Source organism: Oryctolagus cuniculus, chromosome 7, assembly GCF_051225735.1.
Source record: "Oryctolagus cuniculus isolate XC-2025 breed Fujian yellow rabbit chromosome 7, ASM5122573v1, whole genome shotgun sequence".
NCBI classification, from domain to species: domain Eukaryota; kingdom Metazoa; phylum Chordata; class Mammalia; order Lagomorpha; family Leporidae; genus Oryctolagus; species Oryctolagus cuniculus.
Window position 1 is genome coordinate 149,939,745 of NC_142873.1, and position 21,248 is coordinate 149,960,992.

General features: G+C 60.4%; 1 protein-coding gene and 1 long non-coding RNA gene across 11 annotated transcripts in view; one reads left to right on the plus strand and one right to left on the minus strand.

The window, feature by feature from the left end:
* HSPG2 (heparan sulfate proteoglycan 2) overlaps positions 1–21,248 on the plus strand; it is a 101,759-nt gene that overhangs the window by 18,684 nt on the left and 61,827 nt on the right. For all 10 annotated transcript variants that reach the window (XM_051856722.3, XM_089299215.1, XM_070079129.2 and 7 more), the window contains exons 2-3: positions 17,542–17,677; positions 18,068–18,112. In XM_051856722.3, the coding sequence (XP_051712682.1) occupies positions 17,542–17,677; positions 18,068–18,112 (181 nt within the window). The remainder of the gene's footprint in view (positions 1–17,541; positions 17,678–18,067; positions 18,113–21,248) is intronic.
* On the minus strand, positions 2,466–4,003 carry LOC138850717 (uncharacterized). The gene is made up of 2 exons (XR_011390860.1): positions 3,669–4,003; positions 2,466–2,709 (listed from the first exon to the last, which is right to left on the minus strand). It is a non-coding gene; the product is annotated as an uncharacterized LOC138850717 (long non-coding RNA).

Consider the following 21,248-nt stretch of genomic DNA (forward strand, 5'->3'; position numbering starts at 1 on the left):
AGGCCTGGGGCCCAGCGCTTCCCTTCTCGGAGCTGCTGAGCCCACACAGTGTGCTGCACATGCCACACGCACGCAGCCCGGCCTGTTCTCACACATGTATACAGCCATCCAGCGGCCAGAAGTGTCAGAGGTGGGATTTGAACCCCGGGCCTTCCAAGTTGACTGATGCCCCTCGATGTGCTTATTGCCTCTCTCTCGGCCTCGGTTTCCCCTTCTGATAAGGGAGGGCACCGGGGTGGGTGCCTGGGTGGCCCAGGAGCAGGCAGGTCTCCCCGGCCTCTTACCTGGCCTGTGAGGGGGCAGGAGTCATCTTCCCCCACAGTGGTCTCTCCTGCTGTGTGAGCTCTTGGCAGGATGGGGGCGAGGGACAGGAGGGGAGGGAACAAAGAAGTGGCACTGAGTCAGTACCGGACACCAAGCATTTAGGTTGTCCTGTTGAATCCTGAGTTTTTTTATTCCCATTTTACAGTCACAGAAACAGGATCAGAGAGGTCAGGTGACTTTTGCAGGGCCACACAGCTAGGAGGTTGCCAGGCCAGGCGTGCAGACTGCTGCTCCAGGTGGTGTGGGTGCCTGTGGCTAGCACACCTTGGCTAGCGTGCTGTGATTTGCTCATGGACTGTCGTGTCGCTGTCGTCTTCCAGAATTATCAACCTGCCCCAGAGGTCTGGGCTCCCCACGCTGCACCTCCCCTGCTGCCCGGACACACGGAAGCAGCCCGGAAACCCTTTGTTCGTTGCTTTCTTGATTGCCGGTCGGCAGTGTGGTCGGTGGTAATGACGGGTGTGCAGAGTTCACAGCAGACAGAGCGCGTGGGCCGGAGCCGGCTGGAAAGCCTTGGCCCTGAGCTAGGAGTGGAGCTGGGGGGGCCGAGGGCCAAGTTCTCAGCCCCCACCAAGGCTCCCTGAAGGGCCTGCAGCTGGGGCTGTGCCAGGAAAGCCATAGGCCTCTCCTAGGACCCCGCCCCACCCAGCCCTGCCCCTCCCCCTCCGCCTCTCCCTCCCCCCAGGGTCCCCAGGGCAGTTCAGGCTCCAGCTCAGGCTGGGCAGGCAGACCCATGCCCCAGCCCCTTCACCCTCGCTGCAGGCTTCCCATGGATCTGGGTAAAGGGCTATGGGCGGGGAACAGCGAGGCCCGCGTCGGGACGTGCGCAGTCGGCAGCGGAGGACTGAGATAACCCCAGTCGGCCTGTCCCCCTTCCCCCAGCCCTCCCCCCTGCCCACTGGGGAGCCCTTGGCCTGAAGCCCCAGCAGCTGTCAGCAGGCAAGGGTGACAGAAGAGGGTCAGAGGTGACTTCCAGCCAGCCCCTCCTCCCCCTGCTGGGGCCCGGCCCAGAACTCCGCCAGCTGTTGTCCGCAGCTGCTGGGCACCCTCCCTCCCCCTCGCCCTCCCCCAGCGCCTGTTCCCATGGAGGCCTCAGGCTGGCTGGGGGACTGGTCACATCCTTCAGTTCCTTTGATCCCGCCAAAGCCTCAAGAAGTGGGAATGAATGCCCCTGGGTTTGTTTTTCTTTCCCTTTTTTTTCCCCCCTAATTTATTTTATTTATTTGAAAGGCAGGGAAACAGAGAGCGAGATCTTCCATCTGCTGGTTCACTCCCTCTAATGCCCGGAACAGCCAGGGCTGGACCAGGCCAAAGCTAGGAGTCCAGGCCTCCCAGTGGGTGGCAGGGGCCCATGCACTTGGGCCATCACCTGCTGCCTCCCGAGGTGCTCATTAGGAAGAAGCTGGATCTGAACCAGGTGGGCACCCGATCCCAGGCTCTCACTCCACATGGGAGGCTGGTGGCCCGAGTGGCAGCGTCACCTCCATGCTAAAGGCCTGCCCAGGTGCCCCTGTTTCCACGGAAGAGAAGCCAGCCTCAGAGAGGCCAAGTGACTTGCTTGAAGTCACACCGCTGCCCAGTGGCTGCCCTCGGGCTCCAGGCTCCCAGGTCCCTGCCTTTTCTTCAGGGGCGCTTGTGCAGGATGAGAGACGCCCCCGGGCCCCTGGGACCCAGCCCCAGCTTAGCCCTTTAGTCCTTTCAGGACCTCGAACTCCTGGAATGGTTTTCTTGCATGGAAAACACAAAAATCACAGCACCTAGCACTTGGGACCGCCGAGCAGACTCGCTGAGCTGCCCCCACCCCCACCCCACACCGGGCTCGGCGTGTTCCCTGTGCTGGAGCCGAGCCCCAGCCTTCCCTCCAGGGCTAGCAGCCACCTGCGTGCCCAGCTCGCTGGCTGCTCCTCTGAGACCTGCAGACGCATTCCACAGCTATCCGTAGCAGCCAGTCAATATTTACCCGGCACCTACTGTGTGCCAGGTGCTGGAAGAACAGAGACCCATCAGACACAATTCCCACCCCGGCTTCTTCTCTGTCCCACACGGTGGCTGGGAGACAGGAGCCTGTGCCATGCGTTACACACACTGGGATCAGTACTCATAGTTTGCAGATAAGAAAATGGGGACTCAGACACCCCTTCTTTTTTTAAGATTTATTTTATTTATTATTTGAAAGTCAGAGTTACACAGAGAGAAGGAGAGGCAGAGAGAGAGAGAGAGAGAGAGGTCTTCCATCCGATGGTTCACTCCTCAATTGGCCACAATGGCTGGAGCTGTGCCCATCTGAAGCCAGGAGCCAGGAGCTTCTTCCGGATCTCCCATGTGGGTGCACGGGCCCAAGGACTTGGGCCATCTTCTACTGCTTTCCCAGGCCATAGCAGAGAGCTGGATAGGAAGTGGAGCATCTGGGTCTCGAACCGGCACCCACATGGGATGCCGGCGTTTCAGGCCAGGGCATTAACCCACTGCCACAGTGCCAGCCCCTCGGACACCCCTTCTGAGGGTCTTGGACAGTGCTCTTGAGCATGGGAGGCAGCGCCTTGGGCTTCCTGGAGGAGGAGGCACTTGGGCCAACTCTCACAGGGCCATGGGCCTGCTAGGAAAGGTTAGGAACATCACGAGACGCAGCCGCCACCGTCTGGGCAGCAACAATTTCAGGAAGGGCTTGCAGAGGGCAAGGCCCCCGGCTCCCCAGGGACAGCTCCCAGCCAGGGCTTTAAATACCGCGGTGCAGCCCAGAATAGCCCCCATTGTCTGCTCCACAGCTCAGGGGGCCAGGGCGCAAGGGGCAGCCCCGAGGGAGACCCTCAGGGAGCTGGCGGAGGCCTCCCCGTGCTTCCCTATTGGGCTCGAGTGGGGCTTCCGAGTCTGCACAGCCTTGTCCGCTTGGCTCTGCGGGCGCCCCCGTGGGAAGGGCGGAGGCACAGTCAGCCCGGGTTCTGCGTGAGCAACGTGCAACCTGGCGGGGGGGAGCCCCATGGGTGGGGGACTCCCGGGGAGGGCTGCGTGCCCACATGAAGGTGCCCTTCTGTGTGCCAGGGGCGTGTGTGTGCTGGCCCCCTGGGCCCTCCTTGGGCAGGCCTAGCCAAGGCCCCCGCCCAGGGCCTCCTGGCACTCTCTCCTGCTCTGGCTATTTTGGGCACTGGCTGTTTAAGCTTGGGGAGCGACGGGTGATCCTGTCCAGACCCGGGATGCTGGGGTCACACTCCCCACACCTCCATCCCAGCCTCCTTGGATCTTTGCTAGAATCCCTGCCCCTGGCTTCAGCCCCAAAGAATCACAGTCAGTGGACTGAGAGGGGACGCCAGCCCCCGCTGGCGAGGCGGAGAAGGTGCCAGACAAACCTCGTTCCTCGTTCACTCCCTGCTCTCTGAATCCAGAATGGCTGTGCCTCTTCTAAGCAACGGTTTTGTTTTTACCTCACGGGACACACAGTCTAGCGACCGGTCAGATTTCCTTCTTCCCATTGGCCGCTGGAAAGCTCGGAGCCCAAAGACTTGCTCCTCTCCCACCTCGCCAGGGTTCGGCACGTGCTCTGTCTGCCCTCCTGCCTGCAGGTCGTCGGCCGCCCGGCCTGAGTTTGTTATGAAAGTTAAGCTTCTCCTGCTGTTAGGCGTGCATCTTTGTAGGCAGCTTGGCGTCTGTGTGGCAGGTGTGGTGGGGGTGGGGAATTATAAATAAAAAAATGATGGCAATGCCAGTGATGGGCAGGCCCGGAGGCCGGGCTAGGTGGGGCTTCAGTCTGACTTTGTAACTCCTTCAGCCCTGCTCCGTCTGCCTGCAGGCGGGAGGCACAGCCTAGGCCCTTGGAATGGTAACATCTCAGGGTTCTACAACTTCAAAGCCAGAGGGAGCCTTTGGAATCCTCTAGACTGGCAGCTTTCCCACTAAGCAGCGAAATCCTGATCTCCATCAAAATAACAGTAGTAATCCCCGCAGTCGGAGCAGCGGCCCCTGTCTGGTCTGCGCTGTTTGTAGCATTTTGCAGTTGTGTTTAATCCACAGCTTGCAGTGGGCCTGGGCACGGGGTGGATGCCAGGAGCCCCGCCCCCGGGCGGCTCTGCCCCCTGTGTCTGATGAGGGAGCATTTGCAGGAAACCCTCTCACCTCCCTGTCTCACCTCTGCGGGCTCTGAATCCTCTCTAGGTTACTCCTAATGCCTGATACAATGTACATCTTTGTACTGTGTGGTTTGGGGAGTGATAACTATCCGTGTTCAGTACAGATGCAATTATTTTCCCAAATTTTAGAAAATATTTTTTATCAGTTTGAAAGGCAGAGTGACAGAGACCAAGAGCGAGAGAGCGCGAGATCATCCGTCTGCTGGTTCACTCCCCAGATGGCTGCAATGGCCAAGGCTGGGCCAAGCCAACGCCTGGGGCCTGGAACTCCATCCCGGTCTCCCATGTGAGTGGCAGGGGCCCGAGGACTTGGGCCATCTTCCACTGCCTTTCCGGGCACATTAGTAGGAAGGATGCTGGATCGGAAGAGGAGCATCTGGGACTCCAGCCAGCACTCCGACTGGGGATGCGGGCGGCCCAACCCTCTGCGCCACAACGCTGGCCCCTGTGCACGTGTTTTAGGTCCACAGTTGAATCTGCAGATGCAGACCCCGCAGACACGGGGAGCTGGTCGCACGATGGGTTAACTTGCCCATTTTACGGATGAGGAAATGGAGGCCAAGAGAGTCCAAATGACTTGCTCGTGGCCTCTGTGACAGCCAGACATCTTATATAGATCAGAATACGGAATGGGGAAAAGTGTGTTTGTTTCGGTTGAAGTATTTGGGGAAGGGGGAGCAAATCCTACCCGTCCGCCTCTCCGTCCTCGCCCTGTGTCTGAGCTGCCCTGAGGCTGCTGAGGACAGATGGGACAGCGGCCGTGGCTCCTTCCGTGACCCGCAGAGTCTGAGGCCCAGGGCAGGAAGGGACTTGCCCAAGAGAACAAGGTGAGCTGGGAGTCTGACCTCAGTCCCTTGTGGCCACTCTCCTCCCTGGAGGACCTCCGCCCCAGCTAGGCCTGGCCCACACTCTGAACTTGAACTTGAACCAGGAGTGAACGAACACCAAGCCACATTCTCGCTGTTCCCCTCTACCCACCACTCCCTGCACGCCACACACTCCCAAACGGGCCTCATCCCCCGAGACAGCAGGCTGGTGGCCAGGGGAGGAAGGAGCGGCTCCCGGGGGGCTCCCCAGGGGACGAGGTGTCACCCTGAGGAGAAGGAGTTGCCCGCTCACCATTGCCAGCCTGTCAGTCACCCAGCCTGCTTCTCCATCAGGCCTGTCACTCCACAGGGCCCCGTGGCTTTTTGGTCGTCAAGACTCTCCTTTGTGGGCCTGGCGCTGTGGCGTAGCAGGTTAAGACGCCACCTGCAGCACCAGCATCCTATCCCATGTGGGCGCCGGTTCGAGTCCTGGCTGCTCCACTTATGATCCAGCTCCCTGCTAATGCACCTGGGAAAGCAGCAGAGGATGGCTCAAGTGCTTGGGCCCCTGCACCTGCATGGGAGACCCAGAAGAAGCTCCTGGCACCTGGCTCCGGCCATCTGGGGAGTGAACCAGCAGATGGAAAACCTCTGTCTCTCCCTCTCTCTCTATAACTCTGCCTTTCAAATAAATAAAACATAATAAAGTAAAAAAGGAGAATCTCCTTTGCAAGGCCCCTCAAGCACTGATTTTGTAACAGCCTCAAGACCAGCAGGGGACAGACAAACTGGGTTTGACAATGGCCTTCTGAGGGCATGGCCGCTCCGTGATGGAGTGTCTTCCTTGTTCAGTAATTTTTTTTTCAATTTTAAGATTTGATGGTTTTTAACATTTGGCCATATTAACTTCTTATATACATATACAGACACTGTTTTTTCTTAAAAACAGGGAAATTAATATCACAAAACGTGGGATTCATGTACATGTACATGATATGGTTCAGCAAAGCGGTATTTATAATTACATACCAAATAATTTGACATCTGCACAATTTTTATACCTTCTCTGTATGTCAGCTTCTACAAATAAGAGTTAAAATTCTACATGCATTCTAAAAATGTGTGTTAAAATTTTTTAAAAAGGGAAAATGTGATATTTGTCTTTCTATGGCTTTTTTCACTTTCTTTTTTTTTAATATTTATTTTATTTATTTGAAAGACAGAGTTACAGAGAGAGGTAAAGCCAGAGAGAGATAGGGAAAGATCTTCCATCCACTGGTTCACTACCCAAATGACTGCAATGGCCAGAGCTGAGCTGATCCAAAGCCAGGAGCCAGAAGCTTCCTCCAGGTACCCCACGCGGGTGCAGGGGCCCAAAGACTTAGGCCATCTTCCACTGCTTTCCCAGGCCACAGCAGAGAGCTGGATCGGAAGAGAAGCAGCTGGGACTTGAACCGGCGCCCACATGGGATGCCGGCACTGCAGGCTGGCGCGTTAACCACTACACCACAGCACTGGGCCCTTTGTTTCACTTGCATAATGATCTTCAGTTCCATCTGTTTCTGTTGTAAACATCAAGATTTCGTTCCTTTTTATGGCTGAGTAATATTCACACGCTCCACATTTTCTTTATCCAGTCATGAGCTGATGGACATCTAGGTTGATTCCATATCTTTACTTTTTAAAAAAATATTTATTTGAAAGGCTGAGTAACAGAGAGATAGGCAGGAGAACAAAGAGAGAGATTTTCCATCCCCTGGTTCACTCCGCAGATAACTGCCACAGCCAGGGTGGAGCAGGGCCAGGCCAAAGCCAGGAGCCCAGAACCCCACCTGGACGTCCCAGGGGCCCAAACGCGTGGGCCATCTTCTGCTGCCTCCCAGGCCATTGGCAGGGAGCTGGATGGGAAGTGGGGCGCTGCACTATGGGGTGGGGTGGCAGGCAGCAAGTCAGCCCATCATGCCCCACGCTGGCCCCTGCATCTCGCTGCTGAGACGCCGGCTGCTGGAAGGGCCTTGCACACGTGTGCGTGTCTGCGAGATTGTCCCGTGCCTGTTCCTGCCCTGGGAGGGACCCCAGCTGTGGAGAAAGGGGCGTCCTGTCCTGTCCAGCTCTGCTGCTCGCGGGCCCGTGTCAGCCCAGAGCGCAGCCCTGCCTGCCCCTTCCTCCACTCCGGGGAGCAGATGAGGCAAGCGGGCCTCGCTGGCCACAGCTGCTGGGTGGCCGGTCAGCCTGTTTTTCCCTCCGGCGCGCCCAGGGGAGTCCCTGGGCCTGGCTGCCTGGCTGTCTTGCGCAAGGCCTTTGGAACCCGAGCTCTGGCCCCTGCTCGCCTCCGAAGCCCCCTCCCGCACTTCCGGGTTGCTGTTGAATGACCTTGGCAGCCTCTTGTCCCCTGAGAGATGGGCTTTCCTGCAGGCAGGCCCAGCATCAGCGCCCAGAGAGAGGGCACGTGCAGGAACCTGGTTGTACAGAGGGCCTTCAGCCTGGCGTCTTGGGTTCAAGCCCCGCTCCTCCAACCGTGGGCCAGTGGGCAAGTCGGTTTTCCGAGCCTCCACTCCTTCCCACCAACCCCACCCATATGTTAATTCAGCAAATACTGTGGAGCATCTCCTGTGCTCCAGGCCCTGGGCAGCCAGCGAGGAGCAGAACAGAGGCACTGCCTTCTTGGAGCTTGCCTTCTAGTGGGACCGCCGATGACAGGCAGGTGACGGGGTCACTGTGGGTGGGACTGTCAGGAGGTGAGCTGTCCTGGGGGAGCGGTGAAGCCTGGGGAGGGGAGTGGCAGAGCTGGAATGGAATCCAGGCCAGGGAATGTGCTCAGAGGGGGGTCTCTGAAAGGCTGACATTTGAGCAGAAGCTGGGGGAAGGGAAGGGGTAAGTAAGCAGTGACCCGGGCAGAACAGCAAGTGCAAAGGCCCTGAGGCAGCAGGGACTTGGTGTATCTGGGAAGGGTTGAGCTGAATAAGACCAGAAGGTGGAGGGAAGGGAGAGCACGGTAGCAAAAGGGGTTGAAAGGTGTGTGTGTGTGCGTGCGTGCCCATGCCTGTGTGTAGGTGCACATGCCTGTCAGATCACATAGAACCCAGTTGGCCACAAGGAAGGCTTTTCTGACCCTTGAGTAAGTCAAGAGCAAGGGAGAGGCCTAATCCAGAGACCCGGGAGTGGCCATTGGTGATAGTGGTATCTGGTTTCCACCATTTGTGCAACGTTCCCCCCACCCCCCACAGGCCGGGCACTGGGCTGGGGGCCTCATCAGGAACCCTTTGGGCAGTGAGCCAAGAGGTCATGGGTGGGCGGGCCCCGCCAGGTTGGTGAGCCCTGGGAGGCCCACAGATATGCTGATACCCCACAGCTGTGGGGGACCCGAGAGCCGTGGCGGGCTGCAGGCGGGAGGTGGGCATGTGAACCCCGCAGTGCCCAGCAGAGAGTAGCCAAGCTCCGGGGACCTTCTTGCTGGGCAGCCCAGCCCGGAAGCTGCGCCTGCTTGGGCCAGGCCCTCCACTCGGGCCACACCTGGCTCACAGAGGGTGGGGGCATTTCCTGGGGGCTTCCTACTTGCTCCCTGGAAGCTGGGAGGGAGCTCATTCAGCTGCCAGGAGAGGCCCGTTCTTGGGGTACCCGGCGGGGCAGGGAGGCGTGGCTTCTGCACCCAGAGCACAGCTCGGGGCACGGTGCTTCCCAGTAGAGGAGCCCATGTGGGCTGCTGCTTTGCTGCTGTCGCCCCCTACATGCTTCTGGCCCTCCAGCGTGCCTGCACCGTCCCGTGTAGACCCCAGGGATGTCCCTGTGCCTGCACGCTGTCCCCTCTCCCCTGCTCCACCTCACTGAGGCAGTCAGTCCCGTTTCAGGCCTGGCAGAGCTGTCACCTCCTTTGGAAGGCGTTGCCTGGCCAACCCAGCAGGCTGAGTGAGGGGACCCTCCCTCCTCCGGATGCCCCCAGCCCCTGGCCGCCTCCCACTGTGGAGTTGCGTGGTCCAGGGGTCTGTGCACCTTCTCCACGGATGAGGGGAGGCCGGCGATGAGGTGGCCTGGAGTGGCAGTATGTGACGGTGCGGCGTCTGGCCAGAATTGAGGGCTCCTGCTGGCCAGCAGCAGCAGACTAGTTCCGGTGCCCATCTGCCCCCGCTCACCGCACACCACACCAGGGCTGCCTGGGCACGGCCAGATATCGCCGGACAGCACCCGCCGGGCTTCCCGGAGGTGACCTCCACTTGCCTGGAGGGACTGTTAGGCAAGGGCAGGGGTCTCACTTCGATCCTTGGGATGAGAAGGGACTGGGTCACATGACTCGCGACTCAGGGACCCTGCTCTGGCACCGGCGGGATCCATGGGGCGGAACAGATTCCGCTGCTTCCCAGCCATGGGCACGGGGGCCAGCCTTAGCTTGCTTGCTGCACGTTGCTTTCTTCTGTTGCATGGGCAGCTGCTACCCCAGGGCTGTGGGGCAAGTGTGCGCATGCAGCCTGTCAGGCAGCAGATGCGTCCTGCGGACCTACTAGGTGCTGTCTGCCGTGAGCCACCGATGTGAAAGCAGAGGAGAGTCACTGCCTTGCTGGGGTTTTTGGTCTTGCCCAGAACAAATGGCGCTGCCTGCTGGAGTTTCTTTTAAAAAAATTTATTTATTTGAAAGGCAGAGTTTCAGAGAAGCAGAGAGAGAGAAAGAGAGGTCTTCCATCTGCCAGTTTACCCCCACGATGGCGACAACAGCTGGAGCTGGGCCAAGTCGAAGCCAGGAGCCACGAGCTTCTTCCGGGTCTCCCTCACGGGTGCAGGGGCCCATGCACTTGGGCCTCTTCTACTGCTTTCCCAGGTGTATTAGCAGAGATGTGGATCGGAAGCAGAACAGCGGGGACTCGAACTGGTGTCCATGTGGGATGCCAGCACTGCAGGTGGCAGCTTCATCCGCTACACCACAGCACCCGCCCCTGGAATTTCTTAAAATGGAAGGGAGCAGGGGGCCTGTCCCAGGCCCCAGAGTTCAGAGCAAGCTAGGGCTGGCATGGCCAGACCCCAGCTTCCGGTTCCTCGGCACTGAGGGCCCTGGCGGGAAGGCAGCCCTTCCAGACCCCAGGCCTTGGTATGAGCTTGCAGAAGGCAGGGGTCAGAGGCCAGAGCAGGGGCCGGAGAGCAGAAGAGTGAGAGCCCAGCAGAGCCTGGTTGCAAACTCGATCCCGTTGCCTCAGCTGTGTGACCTTGGGCAGGTGATGTCACCTCTCTGAGCCCGCTCTCCTTATCTGGGAGCCAGGGATGCCACCGCCACCTAGCTGGTGGGGATGTTGAGGGTTGAGTGACAAAAGAAAGCCCCGTAGAGACCTGATCAGCAAGTGGCACACAGTGGCACTTGAGCCTGGGCCCGGCTCCTTATTCTGGGGCTCGGTATTTTTAGCAGGCTGGCTGGCAAAGGTCTTGCCGCCTGGGGGCCCAGGTGTGAGCCGCTGGCAGGCCTCCCGAGCGGCACGGGCAGCACAGGCAGCCAGAGGAGGTGCAGCCACCTCCTTTCCGGCCCGGCGCCCCTCTCAGACAGCCAGGGGATTAAAGGCCTTTCGGCCTTTGTGTCGGGCTCAGCAGCCCCTGGCAGTGTGCACAGCAAAATGCTGCCCCGACAGATTCCTCCCCCTCCACCACCCGTGCTGTCCCCTGCTGCTGCCCTCACCGGGCACCGGGAGGCCTAGGGGAGGCGGGGGTGGGGCACGGCACCTTGACCGTGAGATTGGGGCTCGGATCGGATCGTAGTGGAGTAGGAGGGGCCCCTGTTTGGGGTCACCTGTATCCGGCAGAGTCGGGGTGGGGAGCTTGTCTCCCTGCAGTTCCGCTGCCGAGGCCAGGGAGAGGGGCACTGAGGCAGAGCGTACTTGGCAGATGGTGGGGGAGGGGGCAGGTGGGCAGGCCAGGGCTCGCTGGGCCCCCGCCCCCACGCTGTCTCTGGATTTTCATGCAGTGAGCTCACTCCAGCCTCAGATGCCTGGAGCCGTGCCCTGGGCAGCTGCAGCCACCCTGGGGACCCTGCGGTGCTTGGACCTTCCTGCCCAGCTGTGGGGGCGGTAGGGGGCACAGCCTCAGGCCTGGGCCATGCTCAAAGCATGTGAAGAATGTCTCTGGGGAAGCCCCCTCCCCCGCTCCCACCCCCATCAGAACCTGAATGGGCCTCAGAGCAGACAGATCACTAAGCCTTGGAATGGAGGGCCCTCCCTCCACCCCAAACCCGAGCCCACACCTCACACCCCCATGCATTCCCCCCCACCCCCTGCCCACCCCACCCTCCCTCTGCCCTGCGCTGGCTGTGTGTGAGCACCCCTCCCCCCTGCCCTGCCTGCTTGGTCCCCCTCACACAGATGACCCTCTCAGAGCCCCAGCTGCCTCACCCGCGAGATGGAACTCCCGGTCCCCGAAACCGTTAGGGGCAGGTGGGACTGAGAGGGTCTCGAGTCTGAGAAAGGTGACCTGCAGCCTGTGCCGGCTGCGATGGGACATCCCTAGAGGGGCGCCTGTGGTCACACACAGGTACCGCCTCCCCAGGTGCCGGCTGACAGCCGCTCACAGCCGCGCGCCCGTTCCAGGCTGGGAACAGCTCGGGGCTCTTGGGTCTGCTTTACTGCAGGTGAGGGCCAGGGTCCCTGTGTGGCCAGCGCTGCCGGGACTGTACAGTGGGTGGCCCAGAGGCAGGCGTGGAGAGAGCCCTACCCCGAGTCCACTCCTGTCACCTTGGCGTCTTGCTGCCTTCCTGCACCTTTGCCCTGAGCCTGGGAGCTCTCACCTCCACGCGTGACCTCTACAAGGCCTGCGGTCCTCACTTTAGAACCCCTCAGAAAGCCAAAACCTGCCCCCCCCCGTGTCTGTGCCACCCTGCCCCTCCCTAACAGCCCGCTTTCTCCCCGCACTGCGGCCTTTCCTAGCCAGCCTGACGCCCGCTGCGTCCTCGCCCAGGCCAGACCCTGTCCCTCGTCCCCTGGCCCTCTGCAGGACCTGGGCCCAGAGCTCCGCGTGCACTCTTGCTCTCACCAGGAGGGCGTGGAGGCTCCAGCCTCAGGGAGTGGGTGCCTCCCAGAAGTCCCGTCTGGTTCCCTTCTGGCCCCTGGCTGTGTTCAGGGAGGGCCTATCGCCTGGGGTGGGGGTGGGGGGGCATCCTGCCTGTATCCCGGCCCCAGCAATTGTTTCCAGCAAGTTAGAACAGACCTCTGGCCTTGGCCTGCATGAGTCACACACACCCCCACCACCACCCACCAGGAACCTGCCGGGTCTGGAAAATCCCCCTCTCTGCTCAGCCCCCTCCTGTCTGGCCCAGGTCTCCCTGTGACCCCTCCTCCCCAGCCCCGCCATCCGGCTCGGACGCCCGCCTGAAGCACTGGGTTCCTTTGGGAGGAAGCCGGGCTCCCTTGTAGCCGGAGACAGGCTGGAGGGCAGGAAGCCTGGGTTCTATTTCTGCCCCCAACCGTCGGCCACTGATGGCCCGTGCTCAGGACCTGAGGCCCACACTGCCTGGGCTTGGCCCACTGCCTGCCTGGGAGCTGGTCAGTCATGGGCACTGGCCAGCCTGGAGCTTTCTGCTACTGCCCTTTGCTCAGGCCTCGTGGCCAGTCTGGCGGTCCAGCCCAGCCCTGGCCCCTCTCCTGGTGAGCAGAGGGCTCTGGTGGGGTGGCAGCCGCTTACCTGTGAGCTGGCCAAGTTGCTTGTCCCAGGGCCTCTGTGAATGGAGCCGTCCACACCTGCCCCCTCCCCCCAGTCAGGTATCCTCACAGGGTCCTTGTCAGGGTGACACTGATGCTGGGGAAATGGTCACTGTGGCTAAGGTGCTTCCAGCTCCTTCCGTAGCCTTGGTTACGGAGGCCGCAGAGTGCCGTGGTGAGAGCCTGGGCACTGCAGCCGGGTCTGGGGTTCAGATCCGGCCTCACACGTTAGCTCCAGCTCTGCACAGTAGGACGGCTGAGCACCTGACTCCCGGTTTCAGAGCGCCTGGTGCACAGCAAGTGCTCCCAACCTGGGCTTCGCAGGTCTGGATCCCAGTTCCCTTCTGTGGTCAAGTCTCTCTCCGGGACCTCCTTCCTGTCTGAGTCCGTCTCTCCTCCCAGATGAGAAATGCAGCTGCTCGAGCGTTTGATCTTCATCGTTTTACAAATGAAGTCTCTGCTCTTGCCGAGTTGTCCCTGGCTCCTGGGCCCTGATCAGACCCTGGGGAGGGGGCTGGCAGCAAGGGCAGGTGGCCTCCCCGGGGACCCCCGGGTTCAGGGAACTTCTCTCCAGACCCCGTGCTGTGGACTCTCGTTCCCCTCTCACTGCAGATGTGTGTTCCTGGCATTTTTTCCATGTTGAATCTCACTTTGCTATTTCCTGTCTGACACATTGCACCCCCCCTTCCCTCCCTGGGAAAAGCTCTAGCCCTTGCTCACCACCAGGCTTTTCCTTTCCAGACAGCGAGGTCTGGGGGTGCCAGGAATCTCTGTGACCTATGCACGCCCTCTGCAGCCTTGGTTGCCTGGAGAGGGGGCAGGGTATGGCAGTGACAAAGGTGGGGAGGACCCAGGCCTGTCCTCTAAAACCTCCCCAGCCCAGAGTCAAGGCCCCCTGCCAGCCCTAGCTTCCTACTCCCCTTGGGCCCATCAGAGCCCCGCATCAGCCAGTAGGAACACTGCCCCCCGCCTCTTGCCAGGGAGTGAAGCTCAACCCCTGCCTTGTGTTTTTGTTTTTAAAGATTCATTTGTGTACTTGAAGGGCAGAGTTACAGAGAAAGAGAGGGAGAGATAGAGAGAAAGAGAAATCTTCCATCTGCTGGTTCACTCCCCAAATGGCTACAACGGTTAGGGCTGGGCCAGGCCAAAGCCAGGAGCCAGGAGATTCTTCTGGGTCTCCCATGTGGGTGCAGGGACCCAAGGACTTGGGCCATCTTCTGCTGCTTTCCCGGGTGCATCAGCAGGGAGCTGGATCGGAAGTGGAGCAGCTGGGACACAAGCTGGCACCCAAATGGGACGCCGGCACTGCAGGCGGCAACTTAATCCAATATGCCACAGCGCCAGCCCCAGTCTTATGGGTCTTATTCAGTGACCGACAGTGGCTCTGAAAAGGGGCCCGGGAACCTGCATTTCCCAGCAGCTCCAGGAGGATTCAAGCCTTCTGGAAACAGATCCCATGGAGGTGGCCCAGCAGTGTGTGGGTCGTCACTAGGACAGAGCGGGCACTTGTGCAGAGAGAGCGTGGGGAGTGGAGAGGAAGAGGAGGCGGCATCGCCCATAGAACAGGGGGGAAGGAGCCTGCGGCCATGGCAGGGACTGAGACGCGGGCAGTGCACTGTCACTCAAGGCCCTGCAGCTTTGCAGACTCAAAGATAAACAAATGGTGTCTCATCCGTGCCGCCAGGGAGCTCACAGCGTAAGGAGACGACGGGCTGCCTGGGCATGGGCAGTGCCTGCAAACCACGTCGTCTCTTCAGAAGGCGGCTGGCGCTCACCACCAGGGACGGCTTCGTTCCTTCCTTCCTTCCTTCATTCATTTATGTGTTGAACACAAAGTGCTGGGAAGGGCGGGGTGAGTTGCTCACCGTCCCTGCCTCCAAGGTGCATCTCTACAGCTGCAGCATGAGCCCGGGAGCCTGGAAGGGCCGGAACCCTGCCTGGGGCAGGAGACAGGGTGACTGTGAAGGGTGAGACTCAGGACAAAGTCGCCCAGGAGAGATTTTCCTGTTAGTCATCCCCGTGGAGGTAATTACACACCATGAAAAGAACCCATTTAGCACGTTTATTTCTAATTTATTTAAAAAGACAGAGATAGACAGAGAACGTCCATCTGCTGGCTCACTCCCCACATGCTTGCAACAGCTCGGGGCAGGGCAGGTCAAAGCCGGGAGACTAGAACTCAATCCAGGTCTCCCATGCAAGTAGCAGGGACACCTCTACTATTTTAAGATTCATATATTGGGGCCAGTGCTGTGGCACAGTGGGTTAAAGCCCTGGCCCATGGCACTGGCATCCCATATGGGCGCCAGTTCGAGACCCAGCTGTTCCAGTTCCAATCCAGCTCTCTGCTGTGGCCTGGGAAAGCAGAAGAAGATGGCCCAAGTCCTTGGGCCACTGCACCCGCATGGGAGACCTGGAAGAAGCTCCTGGCTCCTGGCTCCTGGCTCCTGGCTTCAGATCGGTGCAGCTTCTGCCTTTGCGGGCATTTGGGGAGTGAACCAGTGGATGGAAGACCCCTCTCTCTGTCTCTCCCTCTCTCTGTGTAACTCTGTCAAATTAAATAAAAAAATCTTTTTAAATTAAAAAATATTTTTAAAATATTTATCTTAAAAGAGTTACACAGGAAGAGGGAGAGACAAAGAGAGGGATCTTTTTTTTTTTTTTTTAAGATTTATTTTCATTTGAAAGGCAGAGTTACAGAGAGGCAGAGAGAGAGGTCTCCATCTGGTTCACTCCCTAAATGGTAGCAATGGCTGGAGCTGGGCCAATCCAAAGCCAGGAGCCAGGAGCCAGGAGCTTCTTCCAGGTCTCCTACACAGGTGCAGGGGCTCAAGGACTTGGGCTACCTTCTACTGCTTTCCTAGGCCATGGCAGAGAGCTGGATCGGAAGTAGAGCAGCCGGGACTTAAACCGGTGCCCATATGGGATGCTGGCACTACATTTGGCGGCTTTCTCCACTACACCATAGCGCTGGTCCCAAGAGAGATCCTCTACCCGCTGGTTCACTCCCCAGATGGCCGCAATAGCCAGCACCGGGCCAAGCTGAATCCAGGAGCCAGCAGCTTCCTCCAAACACTTGGACCATCTTCTACTGGTTTCCCAGGCCATTAGCAGGGAGCTGGATGGGAAGTGGAACAGCCAGAACACGAACTGGCACCCAGATGGGATGCCAGAGTCCCAGGCAGTGGCTTTACCTGCTATACCACAACGCCAGCCTCTGGACCCAACTACTGAGCCATCACCACTGCCTCCTAGGATGTGCATTAATAGGAAGCTGGAGTTGGGAATGAACCTGAGATGAACTCCAGTATGGGGTTCGTGGCAGTCCCTGTGCCACACCCCTGCCTTAGGGAATGGGTTTGAAGCATACAGTTCAATAATAAGGAGACGGATGTCCCTTGTGCCCCTGCCTGGTCACCTCCAGGCAGCTCCTGATTTTTCTGTCTCTGTGGCCGAGGCTTTTCCCCTGGAGTTTTCCGTAAGTGAACTCCCCCTGCAGGGAGCCTTGGCGTCTGGCTCCTGTCGCCTGACATTCCTCGCGCCACCGTGCGTATCAGACGCGTGTCCCTGTCTGCCCCTGAGGAGCAGAGGAGCTGGTCCTGGGAGGATGCACTGGAGTGAGCCCAGGAAACAACGCGAGGCCGGGCCTTCGAGCCCAGGGACCGCGGCGTGAGGGACGTGGACCGTGTGCAGTTGTGGGACTGGGGAGGTGGGGGCGCGCTGGCCGTCTCCTCTGTTTTCCTCATCCTTGGGCCTTGCTCCTGCTTGGACCTCGTCATCTGGTCTGGCTGGAGGATTCGGTTTCTCCCAAGTGAAGACTGTTTCCTTCCGTGTAGGCTGGGCTGCCCAGATGGGGCCCTGCCTGAGGCCCTCTGGCCAGGTTCTGGGGCCATGGTAAATCTGCACACTTGGCTTGCGGGCTCTGGGCCCCCTCTGGTGCCCTGGGTTTGTTTTCTGCCGCGTTACCTGGTACAACTTCTTTGAAAACGTTGCGATCTTGTCTAAGAGGAAAGGGGCATTCATGGTCCACACACACACCTGAGCAAGGCACTGCTGCTCCGCTCATGGGCTCGGCCCCAGCAGCCCCTCCGCAGGACAGGAAGCTCCAGGTAGAGCTGTGGTGGGCTCAGCACGAGCCTGAGGTCACGGGTGTTGGCAGCACGCCTGCTGCTGGGTGCTGCACCCCCAGCTGTCCGCAGGCAGCAAGGACCAGAGCTTGGTCTCCAGCCTAGGGGGATGCATTCCCTGTACCTGGAGATTGGCAGGCCTGACAGGGGCAGGAAGAAGTGGCTGTGTGGCCTGGAGCCACTCACCCCTCCACGCATGCCCTGGCCGCCTTCCACCTCCCGTGGCCCCCATCTTGGCTGGCCAAGGCCACCTTTGCCTGCCTGTGTCCCCCAACCCCACCACTCAGGTCTGGGGTGGTTTTAGTTTCATTGTCTGCTTTATGTGAAGATCAATTCGAGACCTACAGATGCGGGCGCTAAGGCTTCCGGGGCTAATGGGAGCTATGGAAACTGAGTCATCCCCTAGCCTGGCCCTGCCAACTCCTGGGGAAGACCAGGGTGGGGCCCTGGGGCCTGGCAGGTGCTCTGGCATGTGACTGAGCAGTGCCGTCTTCCGCAGGTGGCCCACGGGCTGAGGGCATATGAGGGCTTGTCTCTGCCCGAGGACACAGAGACCGTCACAGAGGGCCGAGCCGGCTGGAGCTATTCCTACCTGTCTGATGACGAGGACCTGCTGGCTGATGATGCCTCTGGAGGTGAGCCTGGCTCTGGGTCCGTGGCTGGGAGTCGGGGTCCCTCCCACACGCCTTTCCGCAGGCCCCTAAAGTTCAGCCCAGGTGGGTCTCAAGAGATGGGCTTGTGTTGTCCCAAACTTGGCTGCCTCCACTTAACCCATGCGACCTGGGACAATCAGGCCTGATTGCGAAGGGGCCAGGGCGACTCCCCCTGCTCGTCCTCGTCTGGAGACCAGCCTGACCTGATCCCCGCCCCTGCAGTGGGTCCTCTGTCCACACAGTCTCCGAGGAAGGCTCCAGGCCCGGGATGGGAGGAGGGGGGCCGCTCTGTTTTCATGCCCCCTCCCCTCTCTGTGCCAGGTGTTCACACATCTGTGTTGTTAACTGAATACGTCTCCTTTCTGCTTGCAGATGGCCTGGGCAGCGGGGACCTGGGCAGTGGGGACTTCCAGATGGGTAAGTTGCTGAGGGCATACCGCAGGTCCCCATCCTGCCCCTCCCAACCATAGAGGCCCCCCTCTCCCGGGCCGAGGGTCTTGGGGGCTCCTTGAGCCAGCCCTGGGGGTGTGCTGCGAGGAGAAGTGGGGCTGCTCTCTTACCTGCTGAATGACAGGTGTGTGGGACGGTCAGCAGGTGCCTGCACGGGTGGGAAGGGCTCAGGACGGTGGGCAGGATAAGTCGGGTCTGATGGGGCCAGCCACCCAGCTTCCTAAGCAAACTCCGTGCCTCCCCAGTTGCTCAGCTGTGTTGATCTCCCCAGAGCCTTGCCTGGGGGGGAGGGGGCTGCTGCAGAGCTGGGGAGCCCCCGGAGCGGGGTCAGAGCCAAAGGTCCCTGTGGAGCGGAACGATCAGGCAGGCCAAGGGTGCTGGCCGGGGGCCACACAAGCCTCACTGTGGACTTGGGAAGGAACCCTGCCTTAGGGCAGGTTCCAGCGTGGGGAAGGAAGGGAGTCAGGCCTCTACCAGCCTCCCACCCCAGGAGTCTGGGTAGGGAAGGAACTACCAAGTTCAAGGCCTGGCAGCTCTATTGTCCCCACTGCCCCCTTTGTGAGTCAGTGTCCGGGACACTGGGGGATCAGGGCCAAGCATGGAACAGGGGCTGGGCTCAGACCAGCTCCCGGGCAGCTCCACAGTATGGCCTGTGCCTCTCCAGAGCTCATCTCCCTTCAGTGGACATATCGGGGCATCCACCTGCCTGAGGGTGGCATCCTAACAGGCCAGTGCAGGCAGGGTGCTGGCCCTGGGACAGCCTGGTCCTGACTGTGACCTCCAGTCTCTGCAGGGCCATGGCAGGCCTGGGAGCTGGCTGGGGCTCAGTTCTACACGCCACATCCCAGAATGGTCTACACTGAGGCAGCCTAGGGAGCTGCTGCTTGCCAAGCCAGATCTGCCTGCGGAGGCCCTGGTCTGCTCCACTCCATCCATGTGGAAACAGCTATAGCCCCTCCTGTGGGGCTGCCCATTCAATGTGGTCCTTGCCTACCCACCTGCCTTCGCCAAGAAGTAGCTGGGAGGGCAGGGGAGGCCGGAGTTGGGGCAGAGGGGACGGCAGCTAAAAAGACCCAAGATCAGGGCCGGTGCCTTCTCTACTCTTGGGACTGATCTGTGGGAAGAGCTGGGACCTTAGACCTCCTGGGCCCAAACCCTGGCACTGCCAGCAGCCCTGTGGGGCAGGCCCAGCAGCCAGGCTGTGCTTCCTGGAAAGCAGCAGGTGCGTCTCCCCGGTTCCCAGGCCCTCGTGTGCAGCCTTGCCCTTGCCTAGGCCTCACCCCAGACCCTGGGATCTGGCCCCGGAGGTGGCCTTTCCCCTCTCCTCTTCCCTCAGGCTTCTGTCCCAGCCCTGCCTGTGCGTTACCACCCCTCCCTGACTGGCCCTGGCTCTCCTCTCCCACCCCAGGACCCCTTCCCACCTCCTGTGCCCCAGTGTCTGCCTCTGTCTGTCGCACTTGGTCTGTCCTGCTCTGGCACCTGTGCCCAACTCCTTCTTCCTGCCCTGCCTGGGCTGCCCATTTGCTACCCTGCACCTGCCTCTGCTCTGTGCTTCTGCCCTCTGCTCCCCTCCGTCCTCCTCCTCCCTCGGTGGCTGCCATCCCTGCCACACTGTCCCCCTCTGTCCTTGGCTCTGCCTCTGTCTTGCCTTTTCTCTCTGCCTCCCACCCTCACACACACACACACACACACACACACACACACACACTGTCATTTCTCTCTCTCTCTCTCTCTCTCTCTCTCTCTGGTCCCCTCCGTCTCCTTTGCTGTCTCTGTCACTGCGACCTTCCCTCAGTCTCCACTCTGCAGGCTCAGGGTCACCCCAGGGCCACCCTCGCATGGCTGCTGTGATGGTCCTGAGCCTGATGCTGGCCTCCCTCAGTGAGGGACCCAGGCCGGGCCGGGCCTCCCTGCCTCCTCCTCACTCTCCATCCTTCCCCCAACCTGCACTTCACCGTGAACCACACTGCACACTCAGGGCTCCGCCCAGCAGAGTCTGGGTCCAGTCCCTTCCCCTGCCCGGGACTCAGCGGGCCCCATGTGGGCTGGAGGATGTGCGCGCAGTGGCCTGCGGCCCTGCTGTTCTCGGGTGCTGGCAGGGCGGGGAGGGGTGCAGCAGTGCCTCGGGAACAAGGCCCTGGGGTCCGGAGGTGGCTCATACCTGTCTCAGAGCCTCCTGGGTCTAGGCCTCCCAAGGGACCCTGGGGGGCCAGGACTGGATTTCAGGGCCCAGAGGATATGTGTGTATATTGGGGGGGTGGTTCTTGAGTAGCAATGGACATGGCGGGGAGCCTGCTGGGGGGCCGGGGTGGTCAGGTATGTGCCCCACCACCACTCCTGAGGTACAAGACAGCTCCGGGGCCTCCCTCCTAGCCTTTGGCCCACAGGGGCTCTTCAGATAGGGGCCAGGGAGCATTAGGAGGGGCAGCACTGGCCAGTGCCAGAGGGCCTCACGCAGCCTGGCCTCACCTTCCACCCACCCGCCGGGAGCAGCTCGAGGTTGGGGCGGGAGGTGGGAGGGACTTGTCTGCTATGGCCCTGGTCAGGGAGCAGGGAGGGGTAGGGTCCAGGCCTACTAAAAAAGGGCTTTATGGCCCTCCAGCCCCCTCCCCCGGAGTGGACACATTCCTAAGCAGAGGCCCGGCCTCCTCGCCCGAACTGGGCCGTGGGCTGAGGCCAGAGGCCGGGGTGGGGGTGCTCTCAATGGGCCTCTGTGCCGGCTCACAAGGGGCCTCTGTGGCCAAGCTCATGGCCCCCACACCCTTGCCCACAGAGTGGATCCCGCCCAGCACCCAAGCGCCCAGCCCGGCCTGGTCCCCGTGGGTTAGAGCAAACAGCGCTGCTCTTGCAAGCACCCTCTCTCTGTGGGGGAGTCCCAGCCTCTCCCCCAGGGCCCACAGAGGGGGCCAGGGTCCTGGCCCCAGGGCGTGTGCCCCTGTAGACCTGATAGACAGAGAGAAAAGTCAAAGGAGAACAACTCCGGTGGTCAGCCCAGCCAGTGCTACTCTCTGCCCTAGCGCTGGCCGTCTCTGCTTTCGCTGAGCCCATGCCTGCCTCGGGGCCTTTGCACTTCCCATAACCACTACCTGGAATGTTCTCCCAG